The sequence below is a fragment of the Dasypus novemcinctus genome, chromosome 5 (genome assembly GCF_030445035.2).
Source record: "Dasypus novemcinctus isolate mDasNov1 chromosome 5, mDasNov1.1.hap2, whole genome shotgun sequence".
NCBI classification, from domain to species: domain Eukaryota; kingdom Metazoa; phylum Chordata; class Mammalia; order Cingulata; family Dasypodidae; genus Dasypus; species Dasypus novemcinctus.
In genome coordinates, this window is record NC_080677.1 from 119,743,614 (window position 1) to 119,769,218 (window position 25,605).

The 25,605-nt window shown below is 36.8% G+C and overlaps 1 protein-coding gene across 1 annotated transcript in view; it reads right to left on the bottom strand.

Moving 5' to 3' along the window:
• Window positions 1–25,605, bottom strand: part of KDM7A (lysine demethylase 7A) — a 100,300-nt gene that overhangs the window by 32,721 nt on the left and 41,974 nt on the right. Inside the window, exons 3-9 of the mRNA XM_004452432.5 lie at window positions 20,570–20,687; window positions 17,658–17,818; window positions 15,521–15,662; window positions 15,017–15,203; window positions 12,514–12,676; window positions 4,716–4,803; window positions 3,332–3,438 (exon numbers count right to left, since the gene is read on the bottom strand). Coding sequence (XP_004452489.1) covers window positions 3,332–3,438; window positions 4,716–4,803; window positions 12,514–12,676; window positions 15,017–15,203; window positions 15,521–15,662; window positions 17,658–17,818; window positions 20,570–20,687 — 966 coding nt within the window. The remainder of the gene's footprint in view (window positions 1–3,331; window positions 3,439–4,715; window positions 4,804–12,513; window positions 12,677–15,016; window positions 15,204–15,520; window positions 15,663–17,657; window positions 17,819–20,569; window positions 20,688–25,605) is intronic.

Consider the following 25,605-nt stretch of genomic DNA (forward strand, 5'->3'; position numbering starts at 1 on the left):
ATTAATGAAAATATTAATTATTAATTATATAATGAATTAATATTCATCAATAAATTGATGGAAAAGAGAAAGCATCCTTTCTTAATAAAAACACTCCAAAAGATAGGAACTGAAAGAAACTTTCTCAACATGGTAAAATGTATATATGAAAAACCTACAGCTAGCATTGTACTCAATGGTGAAAGACAGAAAGCTTACCTGCTGAGATCGGGCATAAGACAAGGATGCCCACTGTTACCACTGTTATTCAATATTGTGCCAGATGTTCTAGCTAAAGCAATTAGGCAAGATAAAGAAATAAAAGGCACCCAAATAGGAAAGGAAGAAGTAAAACTTTTGCTACTTGCTGATGATATGACCCTATATCTAGAAAGTCCCCCAAAATCCACAAAAAGCTACTAGAACTAACAGAATTCAGCAAAGTGGAAGGATACAAGATTAATATACAAAAATCAGAAGCATTTCTATACACTACTGATGAACAATCTGAGGAGGAAGTAAAAAAATTCCATTTACAAGAGTGACTAAGAATAAACTTAACAAGGATATAAAGGACCTATATACAAAAAAAACTACACAACATTGCTAAAAGAAAGCAAAGATGACCTAAATAAATAGAAGGACATTTTGTGTTTATATATTGGAAGACTAAATAACATTAAGATGTCAATTCTACACAAACTGATTTATGCATTCAATGCAATCCCAATAAAAATCCCTACAGCCTTTTGTGCAGAAATGGAAAACGCCACGGTAACGGACACCAAATAGCCAAAAATGTTTTTAAAAAGAACAAAGTTGGAGGGCTCTCACTTCTTGACTTTAAAGCACATTACTTAGCTACAGTAGTAAAAAAAACCAGCATGGTACTGGCATAAAGAGAGACATATTGACTAATGGAACCGAACTAAGAACTCTGAAATGGACATCTACAGTCAAGTGATTTTTGACAAGGTTGTCAAACCCACCTAGCTGGGCCAGAACAGTCCATTCAACAAACAGCGCTGGGAGAACTGGATTTCACATTCAAAAGAAAGAAAGAAAGTTAACAAAAATTAACTCAAAATGGATGAAGGACCTACATATAAAAGGTACAACCATAAAAATCCTAGAAGAAGATGTAGGGAAACATCATTCAAGATCTTGTGGTATGCAGTAGTTTCTTAAACTTTACACCCAAAGTCTGAGCAGTGAAAGAAAAAAAAACAGATAAATGGACTGCCTCAAAATTAAACACGTTTGTTCTTAAAAAGACTGTCAAAACAGTAAAAAGGCAGACTACTCAGTAGAAGAAAATATTTGGAAACCACTTATTTGATAAGGGTCAGACCTCTGTGTTATAAAGAGATCATACAACTCAACAATAAAAAGACAAGCAACCCAATTTTAAAATGTGCAAAAGACTTGAATAGACATTTTTCCAAAAAGGAAATACAAATGGCCAAAAGCATATGAAAAAACGTTCAACATTGGGGAGCAGATGTGGCTCAAGCAGTTGAGCACCCACCACCCACATGGGAGGTCCCGGGTTCAGTTCTCAGAACCTCCTAAAGAAGACAAACAAACAACAAGCAGACAACAAACAGACATGAGCAAAAACAAATGAGCAGAGAGAGGATGTGGCTCAAGCAGTTGAGCACCTGCCTCCCAAATGGAAGTCCCAGGTTTGGTTCCTGGTGCCTCCAAAAGAAAAATATGCAAAAAATGAGCAAAAAACAATGAGCAGAAAACGAGCAGACAATGAGCATAAAAAACAATCAAAATCAATGAGCAAAAAGAGACAAGGGAGCCATCTTGGGGGGCTCAACACCACTAGCTATTAGAGAAATGCAGATCAAAAGTACAATGACACATCATTTCACACCTTATAGAAGGACCATTATTTACAGAAAACTACAAGTGCTGATGAGGATGTGGAGAAATAGGAACACTCCTCCACTGCTGGTGGAAATGTAGAATGCTACAGCCTTTGTGGAAGACTGCTTCGTAGTATTCTCAAGAAGCTGAATATGGAAATGCTCTATGATCCAGCAATCCCATTAGTAGGAATATATTCAGAAGAACTGTAAGTAAGTACGTGAACTGACATTTACACACCAATGTTCATAGCATCATTATTCACAACTGTTTAAATATGGAACCAGCCCAAGTGTCCATCAACTGACGAATGGATAAACAAAACGTGGTATATACATACAATGGAATACTATTCAGATGAAAGAAATGAAATCAGGTTGCATATGATAACATGCATATTATGTGGATGAGGATATTATGAGGAGTGAAGTAAACCAGACACAAAAGGAAAAATATTGTATGGTCTCACTGATAAGAACTAAATATGATGAGTAAACTTACGGAGGTAAACTCTAGAGCATAGGTTACTAAGAAATAGACAGTGGGTTGCAGAGGGAGATGATGCTTAATGTATATAGCATATTAATAAGGTTAATTTGTAAATGCGTGGAAATGAATAGAACTGAGAGTAACACATTATAATGAATATAACTAACACTGCTGATTTATAAATGTGATTGTGGCTGACAGGAGTAGTCTGTGAACTAAATGTCAACTGAAAGGAAACTAGAGAATAATCTAGGGACTGTGTAAAATAGTGATTTCGGTGGTGGATGAAGATTGTGGTTAATAGTATAAATACAAGAATGTTCCTTTTCACAAAGTACTATGAATATAGTGATACACTGAAAAATTACAACTAATGTAACTTATGGACAAGAGTTAACAGTAATAATTGTAATACTTTGCAGCAATGGCAAGAAGATATTTTTTCAATACTAAGGGACAGCAATGGGGGGGTTTAGTAGGGTATGGATTTTTCCTTTTGTAGTAATGAAAACATGCTAAAACTGGGGTGATAACAGCACAACTCTGTGATGAAAATGAGAGCCATTGAGTGTACACTTTGAATGGGTTATACAAAGCTTGGGACTGATAACACAGGGAATCCAGTGGTAGAAGATGGACTATGGTTAACAGGACAAATCTGAGAATATTCTCAATACAGGGTGTTAATAATTGGGAGGGTTGGGGGAAAAATATACCAAATGTAAGACACGGGTTATAGTTAGTAGTAATATTTTGATGATGCTCTTTCATAGTTTGTAACAATAGTTTCACAACATGCAAAGTGTTGGTGGTGTGGTGATATATAGGAGCCTTGTATGACGATATGCACATTTACTTTATAAATTCACAAATTTTACTATATGTTTATTGTTTACGTATGTACATGTATTAATGATATACTTCAATAATTTTTTTTAAAATCATATATCATATCATATAATAAATTGTACAAATTATTAACTACCTTTCAGGGTTTCCAGCAAGTTTTTGGCTACGAACCAACATATGGCTTCAAAGAAAGGGAATTTGAAAAGATCTGGCGTTTTTAACCTTTTCTCCATCTCGTAACACCTAAATGAATGAAATTTGAAGAAATATTTAATATTAGCACTTCAAAATTAAATGGAAGTGTATATTAATAGTATGATTATAATAATATTCTTTCATCAACTGTAAGAAAGGAACTACACTAATACAAGGTGTTAATAGGAAGGTATAAAAAAATATTAAATGGAAGTAATCAATTTAAGGAAAATAAAATAAGTAGTCCATTACCTACAAGACCAATCAAGTACTATGCCACATTTGGACAAGACTGAATTGTGATCTTATCCAAGTTCTTACCTTATCAAATTTGACAATGCACTTAAAAATTATATTGGGCTTCATAAAAGATCACATCTTGGGTTTGTATCCTAATTTTAACACAAGGAATTTTATGAGCATTCCACTACAATAAATAAAACATTATGCTCAGAAAACTGCTCCATAGGTTGGACAACTCTCATTCAAGCTCACATGTCTACCATGAAACCATGTTTGCCACTAGCTTGTTCAGAAGATGAGATGGCAAGGAACCACAGCTTGCCACAGAGTGAGTCTTCTGTGGGAGTCCTTGCAGCAGTCCATACAGCAGGAACTATCTTTCTTCCAGTGACAAATTAGGCACATAAAAATAAGACCCATACTTCACAGGTGTGGGAGCTGTCCTGGCTTAAAGCTTGATGCCTCATGAAAGTCAGTGTCCCCTGTAATACCAGCTTCCAGGGTTCTTGTAAGTCTTCTTAGCAGGTATTTCTAGTTCTCTTAGCCTTAATGCAGCTTATCAGTTAGAGATCCTTTTTACCATAAGCAATGTTGACTAGCAACATTCTACCCTGATCAGGCTACCAGGGGAAGAGAGTTACCCTAAAGGTCAACCTCTCAAACAGAAGGGGAAAGAATTCTTAATCCTTTATCCACAGCAAAATCAAAAAGGAGTTTTCACAGTAATCCTGACTTAGGGATGTTTGTTTCCAGGACCATATGTCACAGTAATGCATCTGACTGGATTTAGTTCATTTCCTTCTTTTGAAATAATAGCCAAAGGAAACCACATGCATTTTTATAAAATTTTTTAATTTGGGAACATTTTAGTCTCGAATCAAATGAAATTCTTGAAATGCATCAAGGTCTCCTCCTGACAAAATTTCATAATAATATTTTTATAAAAAGTTGTTATTCCTATTCACCTCTCAAGGCTGTCTTCATGGGATCTCAATTAAAATATATTACAGATCTCATTTTTGAAACTTTTAAAGTCCAATTTAGGAAAGGAAAAAGATCCTTTAAATACCAACAACACAAACCTGAGCTGCATGCCAATGTTAAGGTTGTGCAGAAAGTTCCCCCCGAAAGCCATACAGTCCTGAGAAGTGAGCACAGCATGAATCCACCCTGAAATGGTTAAAAGTATATAAGTCAGTGATTTAAACCACACAAATGATATCTACCTGTGAAATGAATAACTAACTCAAAATGTCCACATCAATTTACTTCATAGTCCAGTGCTAGTGAAGTTAATATCTATTATACAATCTATAGATTCAGATATTCAAAGATTAATTAAATGCCTATTATATGCCAGGCTTTGCACTCAGTGCTGAGGAAACAAAGTTCTGGTGGGAGCAGAGTAACCCCCATGCACATAGTAGGAGCATGTAGGCCTGACTCAAGCTGCCTGGTGGTGGCCTGCAGGACTCACTGTCCCACCTATATGAAGAAGACAGCTCACAGAGCTATCCTACAAAACTGCTGTGAGAGAGCAGTCAAATTTTGCTGCCTAGGGCAAGGGACTGCTGGCTGTAGGACATAGAGGGAGTAGCCAGAACAGTGAGGAAGAGTTTCCAAAAGAAGAGAGGACATTTGTATCCATGTAAATGGAAGAATTCCTAGGGCTACATACATATGCCCAAGACAAGACACATGCACAAAAAGGATCAGGGAGGCCCCTACACTTTGGCCTCAAGCTACTCTCTGAACACATTGTATGAATAAGCCCTGAAGGAGAGTACTTGCATAGGTAAATCTGCAAAAACTGGGAAAGGTGCTTTCTTTGCTTCCTCCTCTTCCTCCTTCTCCTCTTCCCTCTCCCCATTCCTTCTCATTCTTCTTTCTATTTTTGGTAGCTCCTGGCATTTAAGAAAAGCTCTGTCAAAACACTAGCCGGGGAGCAGATGTAGCTCAGTGGTTGAGCACCTGCTTTCCCATGTATGAGGTCTTTGGTTCAATCCTCAATACTTCCATTAAAAACAAACAAGGGAAGCGGACTTGGGCCAATGGATAGGGCGTCCACCTACCACATGGGAGGTCCACGGTTCAAATCCCAGGCCTCCTTGTCCCATGTGGAGCTGGCCCATATGCAGTGCTGATGCATGCAATGAATGCCCTGCCATGCAGGGGTGTCCCCCACGTAGGGGAACCCCACGCGCAAGGAGTGCGCCCCATAAGGAGAGCTGCCCAGCGCGAAAGAAAGTGCAGCCTGCCCAAGAATGGTGCCACACACATGGAGAGCTGACACAACAAGATGATGCAACAAAAAGAAACACAGATTCCCGGTGCCACTGATAAGGATAGAAGCAGTCACAGCAAATGGACACAGAGAGCAGACAACTGGGTGGGGGAAGGGGAGAGAAATAAATAAAAAATGAAATCTAAAAAACAAACAAACAAACAAAACCTAGCTGGATACAAATGAAGGAGCAGACACCTCAGAGTCTAAATTTCAGTGACAACATATTAAAATATCAAAATGTCCAGGTTTTCAACAAAAGATTACAAATCATACAAAGAAACAAGAAGTGATGGCCCAGGCAAAGGAGACAATCATAGCATTAGGAACCATCAATGACATGGACCAGATCTGGGATACACAAGGCAAAGAGGCAAAGATCTTAAAAAAAAAAAAAATCCTAAATATGCTTATAGAACTAAAGGAAACATGTACAAAGACCTAGGAAAATCACATACATGATAGATGAGCACAAAGAGAATATCAATATAGAGACGGAAATTACAATAATGAACCAAAAAGAGCTGAAGATCATAATAGCAGAAATTAAATATCCCTAGGGGGTTTCAAGAATAAATTGGAGCTAGCAAACGAAGGAATCAGTACACTTGAAGACAAATGAAATCATCCAATCTGAGAAGGAGAAAAAAGAAAGAATGAGGTGAACAGAACCTGAGGAGCCTCTGGGACACCAGCAAGTATACCAATATATACATTGGGAGAATCCCAGAAGGAGAAAAAAGAGACTATTCAAAGAAATAATGGCTGAAAACTTCACAAATTTAACAAAAGAAATGAATATAGACATCCAAGACACTCAATGAACTTAAATCCAAATAGACCCTACCATAGTGTGGCATATTATAATCAAACTGTCAAATGCCAAAGTTAAAGAGGAAATTTTGAATGCCTCAAGAGAGAAGCAATGTATCACATACAAGTGAGCCTCAATAAGATTAAGTGCCAAATTCTCATCAGAAACAATGGAGGCAAGAAGGCAGTGGGATGACATATTTAAAGTGCTGAAAGCAAAAAACAACCAATCAAGAAGTCTATATCCAGCAAATTTGCTTTTAAAAATGAGGAAGTAATTAAGACATTCTCAGATAAATGGAAGCTGAGGGAGTCTCTCACTACTAGACCAGCCCAAGATGCTAGAGAGGGCTCCAAGTTGAAAGTAAAGAACAAACCAGACAATAGATTGAAGCCCCAAGAAGAAATTAAGGTCTCCAGTAAGGGTAATGAAATGGGTAAATATAAATGCCACTACTATTGAACTTTTCGTTTATAACTCCACTTTTTACTTCTTACAGGACCTAAAAAGCAAATACATAAAATGTATTGAGAAATCAGTCGTTTGGGACTCATAATATATAAATAGGTAATTTGAAACAAGAACTACATAAAGGTAGGGAGATGGAGTGGTATAGGAATATAGTTTGTAAATACTATTTAAGTTAAACTGGTATCATAGCTACTGAGATTATTACAGATTTAGGACGTTAAATTAAAGCTTCATGGTAACTATAAAGAAAATACTGGATAATATGAAAGCTCATAGAGACAGAATATAGAGTACAGGTGCCAGCAGCACAGGGCAAGGGAAATGGGGAGTGAATGCAAAATGGGTATAAGGTTTCTGTTTGTGGAGATGGGAAAGTTTTACTGCTGGAAGGTGGTGAGGGTACTGCAACATAATGAATGTGATTAAACCCATATGCTCAGGAGTGGTTGAGATGAAAAAGTTTATGCTGTATATATTTTCTCACAATTAAAGAAAAAAGAATAACTAGAAAGACAATGACAATTAAGGGCAATACATGATCCTGGACAGGATCTAACAGAGGAGGAGAGAAAGCTCAAAAGGGCATTATTGGAAGGAGATGTGGCTCAAGCCCTTGGGTACCTGTCTACCACATGGGAGGTCCCAGGTTCAGTTTCCAGTGCCCCCTAAAGAAGATGGGCTGGCTGGGTGAGCTGACGATGCAGCAAGATAACAAAGCAGCTAGGAAACACGATGAGAGACACAAGTGGGGAGCAGAGGTGGCTCAAGCAATTGGGCATCTCTCCCTTCCACATGGGTGGGCCTGGGTTCAGCTCCCAGTGCCTCTTAAAAAGAAGAGCAGATGAGCAGATAGCGAGCGTGGAACAAAGAAGGGGGAGGAATAAATAAATAAAATAAACCTTAAAAAAAAAAAAAGGGGGATTATTGGGCAGGCAGGATGGGTTTGCTCTGTGGTTGAGCACTTGCTTTGCATGTGTGAGGTCCTGGGTTCAATCCCCAGTACCACCTTTAAAAAGGGGGGGGGGGGATTATTGGGACATATGGAAAAAATTAGGATATAAACTATAGCTTGATATCAATGTTAAATTTCTTGAATTGCTGCATTTGAGGTGGCTATGTAAGTGAATATCCTTATTCTTAGGAAACGTCCGTGGCAGTAAGTTCAAAGCGCATGATGCAGGAAGCGGTTGTGGCTCAACAGACAGAGCGTCTGTCTACCACATGGAGGGTCCAGGGTTCTATACCCAGGGCCTACTGACCCATGTGGTTAGCTGGCCCATACACAGTGCTGCTGTGTGCAATTAGTGCTGTGCCATGCAGGGGTGTCTCCCATGTAGGGAAGCCCCAAGCACAAGAAGTGTACCCTGCAAAGAGAGCCGCCTCGTGCGAAAAAAGTGTAGCCCGCCCAGGAATGGCACCACACACATGGAGAGCTGACGCAACAAGATTATGCAACAACAAAAAGGCAACAGTTTCCTGGTGCCGCATGAGAAGAATGCAAGCAGACACAGAAGAACACACAGCGAATGGACACAAAGAGCAGACACTGGGGGTGGGGTGGGGGTGGAGGGGGAGAGAAATAAATAAAATAAATCTTTAAGGAAAAAAAAAAAGGATCATGATGTATACAACCTACACTCAAGTGTTCAGAATATGAACTGAAAGACAGATGAAAAGGTAGATGGATTGATAGGCTGATGGATAGATAGTATGAAACAGTAAATATGGCAAAATATTAAAAACAGCAAATATGGCAAAATGTTAAAACAGTGCATCTGGGTATCTGGGGTATGCTGGAGTTCTCTGTATGGGGTTTGTATTTCTGTAAATGTCCTATAAGCTTGAAAGTATTTAAAAATAAAACACTTAAAATTTAATGGAAAAAAAAAACCACATTCACTTTTTATTAACAATTTTATCTAAGGCAAGTCAAATCTGGTCTGAATTAGGAAAGCACATTTTCCATTAAATGAACACTAGAATTCGCTGAACACTCTACCTCCTTAGTGCCATCCTTAAATGACTGGGTTCAAAGGACTAAGCATGTGAGGATCAGTGGAACTCAACCTGAAGCCTGACTCTATAAGAAGCAAAAGGCAGATCTTTTAACATTTAATTATGGAGGATTATGGTCCTATGAATATAAATGTTGGCAATCAAAATGATGTTCTGTTGTCTCATTAAATGTGTTCAAAGTAGGAATATTTCAAAAAGATGATGCCTAACTTTTGAAGGAAATGCTCACAGACTTAACATAAAGACTATATAAATATACATATACACATACATATTTGCAAGTAAAAATTAGCTTTTAAAATACACCTATCCCATTTTCTTTCTATTTGTCATCTTTTGATCCCTCATTGTGTTATAACACAATAGCAAAAAATCCCTCAAATTGACTTTCAAGTGGTAGCCATTTGGGTGCTGAAAGGCACAAAGCCTTGAGCTTGACACTGAAATAAAAAAATATAAATCTATCTACATGAGCTATAAATCAGTGATTTTCAATAGAGGGAGTACTGCCCAAAAAGGGTATTAGAAAAGTTGGGGGGATGTTTTTGCTTGTCATAAAGACTGGGGAGCTCTACTAGCTCTACTAGCATTTCAAGAGTGAGGGCCAGGGATACAACATGCAGGACAGTTCCGCACAATAAGAAATTGTCCCGCATCACTCAGGACTTTCAAATTTCTGCTGGGCATTTATATCATTTATATAGGAACAAAACCTATTCATAACTATCTGCGCCTAGACACTATAACTCTGTTATATATCTAAATAAAGTATTTTTATATGGTTTTGACACAATTTTCCAGGAATACAACCACTCTGTAAATTGAAGGAAAAATGTACTTTAGTTTGTTCAGAAGTTTATCAGAGTTGCTAATTAACCTTGGAAAGAATGGAATTGCCTATAGCAGTGGTTCTCAAAACATAGTCACCCAGATCAGCAGCCTATCAGTGGGGAACTTGTCAGAAACACAAATTACCCAACCCCACCCAGATCTACTGAACCAGAAATCCTGGAGATGGAACCCAGAAATCTGTGTTTTAACAAGTCCTACAGATAACTGTGATGCTCGCCAAAGTCTGAGAATTCTAACCTGCACCAATGCCACTGGTAGAATTTGAGTTGCTAATAACACAAACCTGTACTGGTATGCTGCCTTATACATCTATTTCATACTGTTTTCTAAAGTTTCTGTGCCTGAGCTGCTACATATTGAAATAGTATTATATTTTATTATAAAAATTTTTAAAATTTCTTCTATATATTCTAGTTAGGTTATTAAATCAATTTTTAAAAATTTTTAAAAAAATTAATATTAACATAGGAGGTTATATTATCTATGAATTTCAATTCATAGATTTTGAAAAGAGCACAAAAATATTTGTTATAAAAGGAAGCAGTAGAAAGAGGACTTAAGGGAAGAAGTTACCTGTTCACAAAAGAAATATTAAAATGCATACCTGGACTTACAAATTCTGGAAGTTCTAGGTAGAGGTAAGGCCATAAAGCAGGACCTATAGTAGTAGATCCCTATGAACTCTGCAGCCATTAACTTGCCCAAAACAGAACAATTCTCAAAACCACTGACCTGGAGTCTGTACTTTGCATCCTAAGACCTCCCAAAATGACATTCCTGATTCTTATACTTAGGGACGTAGCTAAGGCCCACTCTCAATCCCTTCCTAGAGTCCTTTCCCTCCTAACTTTCCCAGGATAGCAGTCCAATTTTGTACAGCAGATTTGGCATTTGACAGAAATGTAGAGCTGACTAGAGTTAAAATGGGAGGGAACGTCATCAAAATTAAAAACTTTTGTGCCTCAAAGGCTACTATCACCGAAGTGAAAAGAAAACCCATAAAACAGCAGAAAATATTTACAAATTAAATATCTAGTAAGGATCTTGTATATAAAAGATAAGAACTCTTACTTCACAACAATAAAAAGACAACCCAATTAAAAGATGGACAAAGGATTTGAATAGACATTTCTCCAAAGAAAATATACAAATGATCAATATGCACATGGAAAGATGATCAACATCATTAGTCATTATGAAAATGTGAATCAAAACCATGAGATAACAGTTCTTACCTAAAAGTATGGCTAAAATTTAAAAGACAATTAAGTGTTGACAAGATAGTGGGGATATTGGAGCCCTCACATAATGCTAGTAGGAATGTAAAACGGTGCAGCTGCTGAGGAAAACAGTTGAGCAGTTCCTCAAAAAGTTAAGTATAGAATTACTATAAGACCCAGCAATTCAACTCCTAGGTATATCCCTAAAAGAAATGGAAAACATACTTCTACACAAAATTTATATACAGATGTTCATAGCAGCATTATGCATAATAAACAAAAGATGAAAACAACCCAATGTCCATTAACTGAGAACAAACAAAATTGATACATATATACAACAGAATATTATTCAGCCATAAAAATGAAATACATTCTGATGCATGCTACAACATGGATGAACCTTGAAAACATTACGCTAAGTGAAGGAAGCCAGACACAAAAGGCCACATATTGTTTGATTCCATTTATATGAACAAATTTATATTTATAAATTTATATATACATTTATAAGAAGCAAATCCATAGAGTTAGAAAACAGATCACTGGTTGCCAGGGGTTTGGGAGAAGGAGAGTGACTCCTAATGGATACAGGTTCTTTTTGGGGTGAGGAAAATGTTCTGGAATTAGATAGTGATGATGGTTGCTCAATCTTGTTAATATACTAAAACCCGCTGACTTGTACTCATTAAAAAAGTAATCTTTATGGTATGTGAATTACACAGAGTTAAGGATTAAAATGAACAGCGTTTCTCTTTGGGATGATGGGGAAATTTTGGTAATGAATGGTGGGGACGGTAGTAAAATATTGTGACTGTAATAAACACAATTGAATTATATATTTGTATATATGGTACTATAACAAAATTTTTTTAAAAATCCATGGAAAACTTCACAATACAAACAATGAATCCTAAGCTAAACCATGAACTATAGTTAAAAGTACAATTATAAAAATGTGCTTTCATCAATTGTAAAAAATATACAACCCCAATGCAATGTGTTAATAATAGGGTGGTATATGGGAATTCTGTATTTTATGATTGTTCTATAAACATACAACTTCTCTAATTAAAAAAAAAAAAAAGGAAGGTAAATGACAGAAAACTCAAAACAAAATAAGTCATAACTATAAAGAGAGGAGCAAACATGTTAAAGCCAGAGTTTCTAATTAAGAACTGACCCCATGTGAATGAGTATAATTATGGGAATTAAAATCTTACCTGTAGGAACAAATAAGGTATGTCCCTGCTTTACCACACATTTGTAGCATTTATCCACCTTATCTCCAAAGAACACCTCACTCTGGGTCACAGAAGAACTCCAAGATTCATAGAGTGCTAAATTTTCATCTGTTGGCTTTATCAAATAAAAAATCTTCTCACCCTAGAAGGAAGTAATCAAAATTTTTTTTAAAAAGGAAAAGCACTGTTCTTAGGATGACCTACGTTTTCCAAAATGACAATCTAAATTAAATTCAGATAATTACCAGATTTTTCAGGCTCAGAAAGATGAATTTCACATACCTGATCAGTAGGTATTGCCCTTAATAAGGTGTTCAAACTCCCCTTCCCAAATATGACAAGGCATCAATAAAACAGTGTTGAAGATAATTGTTAAAGGGGAGGGTAAAGAACTACAAACATCCCACTGATCTTCACTCATTTTTCAGGAAGGGAGGTAAATATATGTTAACAGTCTCCAAGTTACAGAAAGTCTTCAAGTTACAGAGAGTCATCTCTACAAACTTTGCTCTTTCTTCTAAGATCTATAACACTGATTATTTTTAAAGACCATTAGTAAACTTCTTTAATGAACTAACCCTTTGCTTCCTGATGGAGAAAAGGAACAGGAACTTAATGACACAAGGTCAAATACAATCCAGAATAAGATATGGTTCTATCTAGTAGAACTTTCTGTGATAAAGGAGATGTTTAATATCTGTGCTATGCAATACACTAGTACCTAGATGTGGCTACTAAACACTTGAAGTGTGGCTAGGACAAATAAGAAACTTAAGTTTTAATTATATTTAATTTTAATCATTTAAATTTAAATAGCTACATATAGCTCCTGAATTGAACATCACAGTTCTAGATAAAGCAAGATGAATTAAAAGCTGGGAAGAAGGGGTATATTTATTGGCATTCTTGCGTTATCCAACTTAAGGCCTGAAACAATTATTACCACAATTTGGCTCTTTCTCAGTATTTGATTCCAGGATTAACTGATAATTGACAAAGGGGAAGAGGAAATAAAAAGAGACAAAAGGATAAGAGAGAGAAGCGGACTTGGCCCAGTGGTTAGGGCATCCGTCTACCACATGGGAGATCTGCGGTTCAAACCCCGGGCCTTCTTGACCTGTGTGGAGCTGGCTCATGCGCAGGGCTGATGCGCCAAGGAGTGCCATTCTATATAGGGGTGTCCCCGCATAGGGGAGCCCCACACGCAAGGAGTGCACCCCAGAAGGAGAGCCGCCCAGCATGAAAGAAAGTGCAGCCTGCCCAGGGATGGTGCTGCACACACAGAGAGCTGACACAACAAGATGACGCAACAAAAAGAGGCACAGATTCCCGTGCCGCTGAGAACAACAGAAGTGGACAAAGAAGATGACATAGCAAATAAACACAGAGAACAGACAACTGGGGGGGGGGGGGGGAGGGAGAGCAATAAATAAATAAATCTTTAAAAAAAAAGGCTAAGAGAAACGAACTTAAAAAAAGTGTGTGTGGGGGGGCGGCTAAAAAGGAACTACGTTAAAGACTTCAGCTCCTACACTTTGACTTATTGGACTTACTCCACTCAGCTAACATGGAGTTGAAGAAGGTCAACCACCACAACATGGAGCCTAGAGTGTCTACAACTAGAAGCGGGAAGAGTGCATCCAGTACCCATGTGGAATCTAAGCCCTCACTTGACATAGGTGTGCAATGGACACAAACAATCCAATGTCCACAGAGAAAATGTGGAATGGGTGTGGGAACGGTTAGCCATGGGGGCTGCTGGGTGTGGGGAACGGGAGGAAGAGATGAGATGTGGAGACGTTTTCGGGACGTGGAGTTGTCCTGGATAGTGCTTCACAGGCAATTACGGGACACTGTAGATCCCCCCAGGGCCCACTGGATGGAACGTGAGAGAGTCTGGGCTATGATGTGGACCATTGACTATGGGGTGCAGTGATGCTCAGAGATGAACTTACCAGGTGCAATGGATGTATCACGATGATGGGAGAGAGTGTTGCTGTGGGGGGAGTGGGGGGCGGGGGCGGTGGGGTTGAATGGGACCTCATATATTTTTTTTAATGTAATTAAAAAATAATAATAATAAATAAATATTAAAAAAAAATAAAAAAAAAAAAGGAACTACGTTAAGAACTCCTGTCTCTCTCATTTCTTGAGATAGAAAAATGTAAGGTACAAAGAAATAAAAGAAATCTCAATGGAGAAGAACATTTTTCATTCCAATAATTCATCCTCAAAAACTTCTTTCATCTGAAACAACTAATCATCCATTTACTTAAAAGTCTCAGTGATTCAAAAAAAACAAAAAATTCAAAAACAACAAAACAAAAACAACCAAAATGTTTGAAGACAAAAGTTATAGAGGCTACTTAAAAAGTATAAAAACTTCCCCCTTTATAAATGTCTTTTACAACAAAAAACATACCATGGGAAAAACATGACTATTTTTGGTCAATAAAAGAACAAAGAAACACCCCAATCTTACCCAGAGGACATGGTACCAAACTGAAGTTCCACCAAAGTCAATGTGGAAATCTGTGTAGCTGTCTTGAACTCCCATTAAGCAGTATTTCTGAACAAATGGCTTAGGAAAAACTGAATCATCTGGCCAATAATTTTCCACCCAGGAAAGTTTTTTGGCTATATCAGGGACCTCCACCAATTCAGACATCCTTTAAAAAAACAGACACACACATACACATACACACATGCACATCATGCAAATTAAAACTTCTTAAAACAGTATCACCCATCTCAACCCAAGCCAAATAATCAAATGGAACCCAAGGTTAACCACAATACTTAAAGTTTCAAACAAATCTTATTTCTAAATATTCTCTGAGTATCCCAAAGCAAAATTTACATTGCTACCACTGGACCACTTTAGAAGACATAAATTAAGTTTCTTATGAAAATTAATGTATCACTAAACCGTATTTAGCTTAGCTAATACCCAGAATGCTGAACCCAAACATCCAGAACCACTTACTTTGTATCTGAAAATTCAAGGCTGATCACATTTAGCACTTTTGGTCTGTTAGGATTCATGAAGTATTTAACATAATTTTGAAGTGCCATTTTGCTGTCTGCCTGTCTTGCCACATCAATGACATCTATCACTTTATCACCACCTGCAGAGAGAAATTATAGTCTTATTATTGGGCTTAAGAGTTAAATCAATAGATACCCTAAACAAAAATATTTAAAGACCGTATTTACTTGGTAGGATAATTAAGCAACTATAAAACTATGTAAGGGAGCTGATGTGGCTCAGTGGTTAAGCACCATCTTCCCATATATGAGGTCCTGGGTTCAAACCTCAGCCCTGGTACCTCAAAAATAAATAAGTTAAATAAATAAATAACATAGCAGGCTCAAAAATCCTTTCTATATTCTTACTTTCTAAGTCTCACTGGAACTTTTGAAAGAATGAACATTTGACAGGGGGGAGAATAAAGCAATAAAACAGTGCTTCATAATTAACACAGAGTAAAAAAAAATTACATGGCTTAGAAAACTTTCTCTATACCAATGATTTCTTGCGTGCAGCTCATGACAAAATGCAGTATTACATTGGTATGTAGAAACTGTGCAACATTCTCTGAGTTTCAATTTCCTCATTTATAAAATGAAGGAATTAATGTTTGCCTTTCACTTCTATGACACCTAAATTCTAAGTCTATCATTTTCAAACAAGATCAGCCAATAATGAATTAGAAAGCAAGCTGACTTGGACAAACAATTTCTTCTCGCCTGGTAGTGCCTTCTCTTAAAAATACTCTGCTTCAAGAGATAGTAGGTGGTTAGGAAGCAAAAATCAGTTCATATTAGTGCCTGTGAAATGAATTGGGAACTGTGATTAATCTGCAACTTTCCTATAAAACCACATGCTATTGTTTGCACACCACTGCACTATCACCTTAGCTAAGAAGCATCTTCAGTTTTAAGAGTAAGGCAGAATTCAAAATATGGCAATACTTAACCAATATGAAATAGGAAAAAATAAATGCTGTTTTCTTATTTTAATGTAACTTGATACAGATTTAAAGAGTACTGTCTAATAGGTTTCTTTTTTTTACGTTTAGGAGGTAAGATAATTTTGTTACTGATATTTAACTGAAAGTAAAAGTTCTTTGGAATATTGAAAAGTTAGCTATCAAGCAGTTTCAACATTTGGTTTCCTATACTTATATAACAAAGCCATTTATTTTACAGTGCTATACAAATGAGTTTAGGTTAAACCTCAACCTCATTCCCATTTATCAAATAGTCAAAAGCAGCTGAATGTGAAGTCATGATATTTAATTGACTTTCCTCCTTGAAACTTATCAGTGAGAACTGTTAACCAATGGCTCAATAAAGGACAAATTCTCAGATACTTTATGCTGGAAAAGTAATGTATTATAGTATACATACAATTTTGAATCTAGTTATATTTGCTATCTAATCTTCAAATAATCTCTACTACTGACAATGAATAAGTTACAATCAGTTTTAGCTATAAATACCAAGAAGAGAATTCATGAAATGTAACAATATCACAATAGATGAAGGGTTTTTCCACTTGTTTTTTTTTTTTAATACTCTTTGGGCCTTGAAATCACACATTAAGTCCAGAAGTCTTACATGGCAACATTCAGCAAGTCATTAATAAAATACAGGTTTTAAAATTATCTCTTTTTTATGGTCCTTCTTCTAACCAGTAGAAGCTCACTAAAGCAGGACCCAGAGGACTAATTATATTAAAAAGGTGGTTGGTATACTGGGCATCAAGGATCTAACACCTGCCTAGAGCCAGTTTAATTTTCAAATGTCTTCTTCTTCCCAGTATCTATAACTACACTTCAGTAATGGTTTTTCCTAAGTATCAGAAAATTTATTGAAACCGAAAAAGCATAAGGATCAGGCTTAGTAAATAAGAATAAGAAAGGTTTCATTGTGTTTTCCTGACAATTATAGGTGTACTGAGAAAAAAATAGTTTTCAACATAGGTCACACTAAGTTTCACTTTCTCTTATTCAAGAAACTAAACTAAATTAATCTCCTCATTCAACTTTTAATATTATTAGGACACTCATTTTTCTTTTTGTGTGTTTTTCTCAGTATTTAAATGAACACATTCGTACCTACATAACGTTCCACATCCATAACAGAAAAAGTAGGTGGAGGTAGCCTGAGTCCTAGGTCCTCTAATTTAGGAACTATAATAGGGACATCAAATCCATGTTTTTCCAGGTATCTCTGGGTCAACTGGCTGCCGTGCATCTTTACAATGACTTCATCAGCACTAAGGAAAACATAAGAGTGAAATATTTTCATTAATACATTTAGTTTAAAAAAAAAAGATTATGGAAATAGATTAATTCATATACTGTATTATTACTATTATCAGTGGTTCTCAACATATCATGCCTAATTTCCCTTTTTATAGCAAGTATTTTGTAAAGCCCCTTTCACCATCCTAAGGTAAAATTCATAGATAATATAACCTACTTGCTCCAATATACATAAATGGAAGTATATAAAATATAAAATGTTTGAGTGATAACAAAAGAAAAAGCCAAAGTAGTTATAACAAAATATGTATTTAAATGTTCAGGTAAACTAGGCTAAAAGAAATAATAGTATGAGATGCTTACCCCTAGTACTAAGGAATAGTTGGATTTAAAAGAGGTAAAAAGGTCAGAAGCTGCACAATAGAAGTAATACAGAAGATTCAAATTTAAAGAGCAAAAGGTAAGATAAACATCAGAATAAAAACTAGTGTTAGGTTAAGTAAAACCAGACCAGATTTTATCTGATTATAAAATTCTACAGGAATATGTAGTTAGACACTTTAATGTCCACCAGGACACAGGACAACTTGTTTTGATTTTGTTTGGCACTCTGGAGAATAAGTAGCATCCATAGCTCCTGCCCATTGAGACAAATTTGCAAAATGCCCCAATTGAGAATCATTGACTTAAATGATCAATCATAATCAGTGTCTAATGAGTTTTAATACTAGGTAGTCACTTTAATCCACTGAAAAGAATTGCTGAACCTTCAGCTGCCATCTCTGACAACTCATTATAGCCACTGCATTTAAATGTGTTATGTCCCTTATCCTTGTCCTCCATTGAACCATAAATCAAAAGAAATCCATATCTCTTTAAATACGGATATTCTAGATTTTACCACTCAACTGCTAAGAGAACACAACTGCTGCACATTCAAAATTAAGCGCAACACTTTCATTATATATATATAGGTTAAAATAGAATAGATTCCTTTTATACCATCAGATCCCTACTATCTTAATGTCGTCTGTAGCCTATGGTGGTAAGGAGAGGAAAGGAGGAGAACCTTATTCTCTGGATTACTGGATATATATATATATATATATTTTATTAGAGAAGTTTTGAGCTTACAAAACAATCATGCATAATGTTCAGAATTTCCATACAACACACCTCCACTAACACTTTACATTGTTGTAGAACATTTGTTACAGATTATAAAAGAAGATCAGAATATTACCACTAACTATAGTTCCTAACATATACATTTGGTATATTTTTTCCCATATCCTCTATTATTAACACCATGTATCAATATTGTACATTTGTTATAGGTCATGAGAGAACACTCTCATATTTGTACTGCTAACCACAGTAATCTTCCACCACAGGTTCACTGTTACATAGTCTCTTACCTGTACAATCTATCCAAAGTGTACAGTCATTTTGACTATAAAAGTGTGGAAATGGATAGTGTTGATGGTAAGCATACAAGTATAACCAACATAGCTGGTTTGTAAATGGGATTGTGGCTGAAAGGGATAGTCCAGGAATGTAAATGTCAGTTGAAATAATTACTAGGTTTTGATCTCTATACCCTCTCTATAACACATGATCAGTTTGCCTAAAAAATCAAGACAGTTTTAGGGAGCTCACAAACCTCCCTGAAGCTCACCATAGACCCAGGCTGAAAACTCTGATCCTAAACTCCAAAACAATCAAGTGTTATCCAATAAAAAGGATAAAAATCAAACATTTTCCCTACAATTTGACACTGAAAAAAGAAAGCTATTTGGGAATAAGACCTTTAACAATGCAAAAATTATGCGAAAACACTGCTTCATATATGTTTTCTTTCTCCTAGTAAACCTCACTGATAGAATAGTAGATGCTCACCATTTATATTTTTCAGTGTATGGATTAGGAAGGGGTTGTGGATTGGCAGGAATCCTAGATTGTGGAAAAATAGCAGAGGTTTTATAGTTACAGAATCTAAAATAATTCCATAATAGGCTACATGTGATATTGTGATTTAAATTTAAACTTTAGCAAGCTTGGATATGATCTTGAATAAAAGCCTATTAGCATTACCACTTTAAATAGATGTCAGGCAGTTGAGTAGGAAATGATCCAAATTAGCATGATTAAATGACTTTTAATGCTTTTGACTCTCTCTGAGCCATATATAACTCAAACACATTTCATTATCTTTGAAAAATCCAAAAGCTCAGTCCTGATGCCACCAGAGAGCCTGACAAACGGTGGGGGTATCTCTGGTGGATCTAGGGATAGATAGATATGGAAACGACATAGGAAAAAAAATTGAGCTGGAAAACAGGAGAAAGTGAGATGAAAGGAAAAGATAACAGCTACATATCATAAGGAAATCATATGAGAACAATTACCTTAAATCAGTGTACTTCAAACTTTTTAGACTTTAAGCCACATAAGAAATATATTTTTATATGGCGATACATATGTATATTACAAAAGTTCCTTAAAACTATGCTTATCCCTCTTACTTGTAATAAACTGATATCTTCTACTCGATTCTATTCTATATATATAATAGTTTATATATATAATACATATTCTATTTTATATATATAATAGTTTATATATACATTATATATATAAATAAAAACTGGTCGAGACCAATAATGGGTTGCTATCTAAAGTTTGAAAAATATTGCTCTAGATAATGTCACTTTATCAGCCGACTTTCTTAAATTTTGTTTGGTTAGAAGAAATTTCCATACCTTGGAAAGACTCGAGAACGCAATTCCTTAACAAAAGTTCTAGTTCCAGCTTGTACTGGTTTGGAGCCATCATCAATTTCAGTGTAGTCATGCCTGTGCCAGTTCCTCCTTTTTTTCACTAGATTTTCATAAAATTAAAAAAAGAAAAAGTTTTTGGTAACTGGTGATACCATGTACTTTCTAGTCATTACATTCTATACAATCAGAAATAATTCTAAGGACAAAAAAAAAAAAACCAAACCACTCAAGTTTTTAATGCATTTCCAGGCTAAAGAAATAAATTCTACTTAATGTTACGCTGCAATTGTAAGTAATTAACTGTGGATTTTTTTAACCTACCTTTTTTTAAATTTCAAAATAATTTAAAAATTAAATCAAGGAAGTCAAATCAGCTAGAGCCTTTTAAAACATTTAAGCATACTATAAAATTTCATAATTATTTAAAAATCATTGTTTTCCCTGGAACATTAAGTCATAATATGATTTTTACTGATCATCTACATCATCCTCTCAAGACAGAACCTTTGATCCCACATCAGAAGTCTATTTTAACAGCACAATTCCCTTCTCTTATGGAAAGATCTACTTCCAGTGTAAGCACAGTTATAAAGATACAAATAAAAGCAGGTGACTACATCATAATTGGAGAAAGATGGGTGGGATGAAGCAATAAATAACTTTGTGGCTGGTTTTAACACTAAGACCTATGATTTTACAGCTCTGGGAGGCTACAATCCTGAACAATTACAGCCATCAAAACCAGGAGACTTGGATTTGATTCCTATTTTAGCCATTAATTTATTCTGCAACTTTGGGCAAGTTGCCTAACACCTCTAGATCCTGTCATTGTAGAAATGAACGGGATCAACTAGAGTGCTGTTTTTCAAATTGTAATCCCATCCCTCTTCCCACCAGAACAACACCACTTGAATCTCTTTTCTTAAGCCGAAAACTTCCATGATTTTGGGAAATGTACTAATGTCTGCAAATCAGAAAGAAAAAAAAGATAGTGGAATACTTTCATGGAGAAATATTGCTAAAAGAAGTAACAAAGAATGTTAAGAGTACAATACAATTGGTGGGGTTATAGGAGTTCACTGTGAAAGTCTTTCAACTTTTCCTGTATGTTTAAACATTTCCTTAACAAAATGTTGGGGGTGGGCAACACTATGATTCTAAGTTATTTCAAACCTTCAACTTGTAAAGATCATAATAACATCATACTGAATCCCCATATGGATAAGGAGAGTTCACACTAAATAATCAGCAGATTATTTATATCAGGCTTATTTGTATCTAGGAGTCTAAAACAAGATTCCCAAGTAACTTATGGCAGCTAGATCCTTAATATGGAAGAATAAATCCCATTAAGAAAAAAAAATTTGCTAGGAAAATTGAGAATCACAAAGCCATCTTGCTAGAGTTTTTCAGATCTTATAAAAGAAGAAATTTATACAGAATTATTTTAAACTAGATGATGAGTTTGGAGATTCCATTAAGGTCCTTGTGTTACTTTCTCTCCTTTAAAACTGCTTTAAAAGTTCAAGAGTGGGAAGCAGACTTGGCCCAGCGGTTAGGGTGTCAGTCTACCACATGGGAGGTCCGTGATTCAAACCCCAGGCCTCCTTGACCCGTGTGCAGCTGGTCCATGCGCAGTGCTGATGCGCACAAAGGAGTGCTGTGCCACGCAGGGGTGTCCCTGGGTAGGGAAGCCCCACGCGCAAGGAGTGCGCCCCATAAGGAGAGCTGCCCAGCGCGAAAGAAAGTGCAGCCTGCCTAAGAATGGTGCCGCCCACACGGAGAAATGACACAAGATGATGCAGCAAAAAGAAACACAGATTTCTGTACCGCTCGCTGACAACAACAGAGGCAGACAAAGAAGATGCAGCAAATAGACACAGAGAACAGACAACCGGGGTGGGGGGGAAGGGGAGAGAAATAAATAAATAAATCTTTAAAACAAAAAAAGTTCAAGAGTTATTTCATTCCAGGCTTTTCCCCCTGGAATTTCTATTTTAGCCATTAATTTACACTGAAATCCATATATAGATACATAACCCCCTTTTATCTTCATCTGGGATCACAACGCTTATCCTGTTTAACTTTTCTTATTTTATCATGAGCATTTCCCCCTTATTAAATATTCCAAAGCAATTAATTTAAAGGCAGCCTAATATTTTATATGTAGACGCACCATATTATAATCAACTTTTGATTCCTGAGCCCTTAGTTAATTCAGAATCTTTATTCAAATAATACTGAGATTAATATTCACATACATAAATCTATTTTTATGAAGAATTCCTCAGGATAAACTCCTAAAAATGCTAGAAGAGAGACTAAGCATTTTTCAGATTCCTGCTACATATTACAAAAGTGCCTCCAAAAATGTGGAAGTAACTCACTCTCACCAATATTATATATGCTATTTAAGGCCCTGGGTCAACAATGAGCAGCATCATTTAAAATGTATATTAAAATAATGTAATAGTATACACTATTCAATATCAAATAGTGAACAGCATAATCAGTGAAAAGCACTGGCGCTAGTTCAAACTCCAGCTCAACAGAGCTATACGACTGAGCTAGTTGGATAATTTTTCTGGTTTCTCACAATAAGTTGTTAAGAATATCAAAGGAGATAACATAGGTCAAGTACTTACTCAGCATAGTGCCTGACTTGTAATAAGCTGCCAAATACTATTATTTCTTTTTAAATGTGCTGACTTGAAGAAGGATAACAGAAGGATGCAATAGTACTGTCTGGCCAACCTACTTAAAACATAAATCAGTCATTGCAACAGCTGACTGAATTTCTTAAAGGAAAGAGCCAATCCCTTTGAAAGTTACATTTTAGTAGTGGTCACAGAGAAAAGAGAGAAAATTTTATGTTTAAATTGCATGTGCTTGAAATGGACAGGAAAAAACACATTTAAGTGTTGGGCTGTTTGTTGGTGTTTTTTTTTTAAGATTTATTTCTTATTTATTTCTCCCCCCCCAACCACACCCCCCAGTTGTCTGCGCTCTGTCCACTTCCATTCTTATCCCCGGCACTGGGAATCTGTGTTTCTTTTTGTTGTGTCAGCTGTCCGTGTGTGCAACGCCATTCTTGGGCAGGCTGCACTTTCTTTCACGCTGGGTGGCTCTCCTTACGGAGCGCACTCCTTGCGCATGGTGCTCCCCTACGCGGGGGGACACCCCTGCGTGGTACAGCACTCCTTGCACGCATCAGTACTACTGTGCATGGGCCAGCTCCACACGGGTCGAGGAGGTCTGGGGTTTGAACCGCGGACCTCCCATGTGGTAGGCGGATGCCCTATCCACTGGGCCAAGTCCGCTTCCCTTGGGCTGTTTTTTTGATACCTGAACTCATATAGAGTTCTTAAGTCCCACTAAGAGGGTAAACTCACTTAAGTTTGCCATAGAAATGGGTATTATACTGTCTAAATGGTATATAAAATAAGGATCCTTTTCAGAATTCTGAAAATAGGAAACCCTAGATAGCAAGTAGAGAGGTTTAACAAGAAATCCAAAGGATTACCCAAATTGGGGGTGAAGGGTGACGGGTAGAGAGGGTGAGCCTCAAATCAAGATAATACATATAAATGGATCTTGGCATTTTCTCTATGAGTACTCAGAGTTGGACTTTGCCCAGAAGAGAGCGAATGACTGATCTTTATGTTATTCAAGGATGAGAAGCATATAAAGGACCAGGTAATAGGCAAACTTCTTTCTGAGGCAGTGTTTTTCAAAGTGCAGGTCATGATCCCTTATGAAAAATTAATTTAGCAAGCACAAGTTTTTGTTAAATTAAATCATATAGGAAAAAGAGAAAATAGATTGCATCACATACTGAATATACATACTCTGCCTCATAATAACCCATAAAACATTTCATAGGAATTCAATTCAATTCATTTCATTTTGGGATTATATACTTAAATTCTAAACTAAAACTGTAATAAATTTTAGTTCTTACTCCTTTGAGGTAACAACCCAATATTATTTACTTCCACCAAGAATTCAACAATTACTTCAATTATATACTACACACTTCATTGCTGCACAAAGTAAGACACTTTAAAAACATTTACAAGGAAACGGACTTTGGCCCAGTGGTTAGGGCGTCCGTCTACCACATGGGAGGTCCGAGGTTCAAGCCCCGGGCCTCCTTGACCCGTGTGGACCTGGCCCATGCGCAGTGCTGATGCGCCCAAGGAGTGCCCTGCTACACAGGGTGTCCCCAGCGTAGGGGAGCCCCACGCGCAAGGAGTGCACCCATAAGGAGAGCCGCCCAGCGCGAAGGAGGGAGCAGCCTGCCGAGGAATGGCCCCGCCCACACTTCCCATGCCGCTGACGACAACAGAAGCGGACAAAGAAACAAGACGCAGCAAAAAGACACAGAAAACAGACAACCGGGGGAGGGGAGGGGAATTAAATAAATAAAAATAAAATAAAATTAAAAAAAAGACATTATAAAAAAAAAAAACATTTACAACAATAAACCAGAGACTCCTGGGAAGCGGACTTGGCCCAGTGGTTAGGGCGTCCGTCTACCACATGGCGTCCGTCTACCACAAACCCCAGACCTCCTTGACCCGTGAGGAGCTGGCCCATGTGCAGCGCGGATGCGCGCAAGGAGTGTCATGCCACACAGGGGTGTCCCCGCATAGGGGAGCCCCACGCGCAAGGAGTGCGCCCCGTAAGGAGAGCCGCCCAGTGTGAAAGAAAGTGCAGCCTGCCCAGGAATTGTGCCGCAACCATGGAGAGCTGACACAAGATGACGCAACAAAAAGAAACACAGATTACCGTGCCAGTGACAACAACAGGAGTGGACAAAGAAGAACACACAGCAAATAGACACAGAGCACAGACAACTGGGGCGGGGGGTGGGAAGGGGAGAGAAATAAAAAATAAAAAAATTAAATAAAATAAACTAGAGACATCTAGACACTATAGGCAGGGCAGACAATCTCAGGAATCTGGCGTGGGTCTTCTGCCCCTTTTATATGAACCTATAATTAACACTATACTCG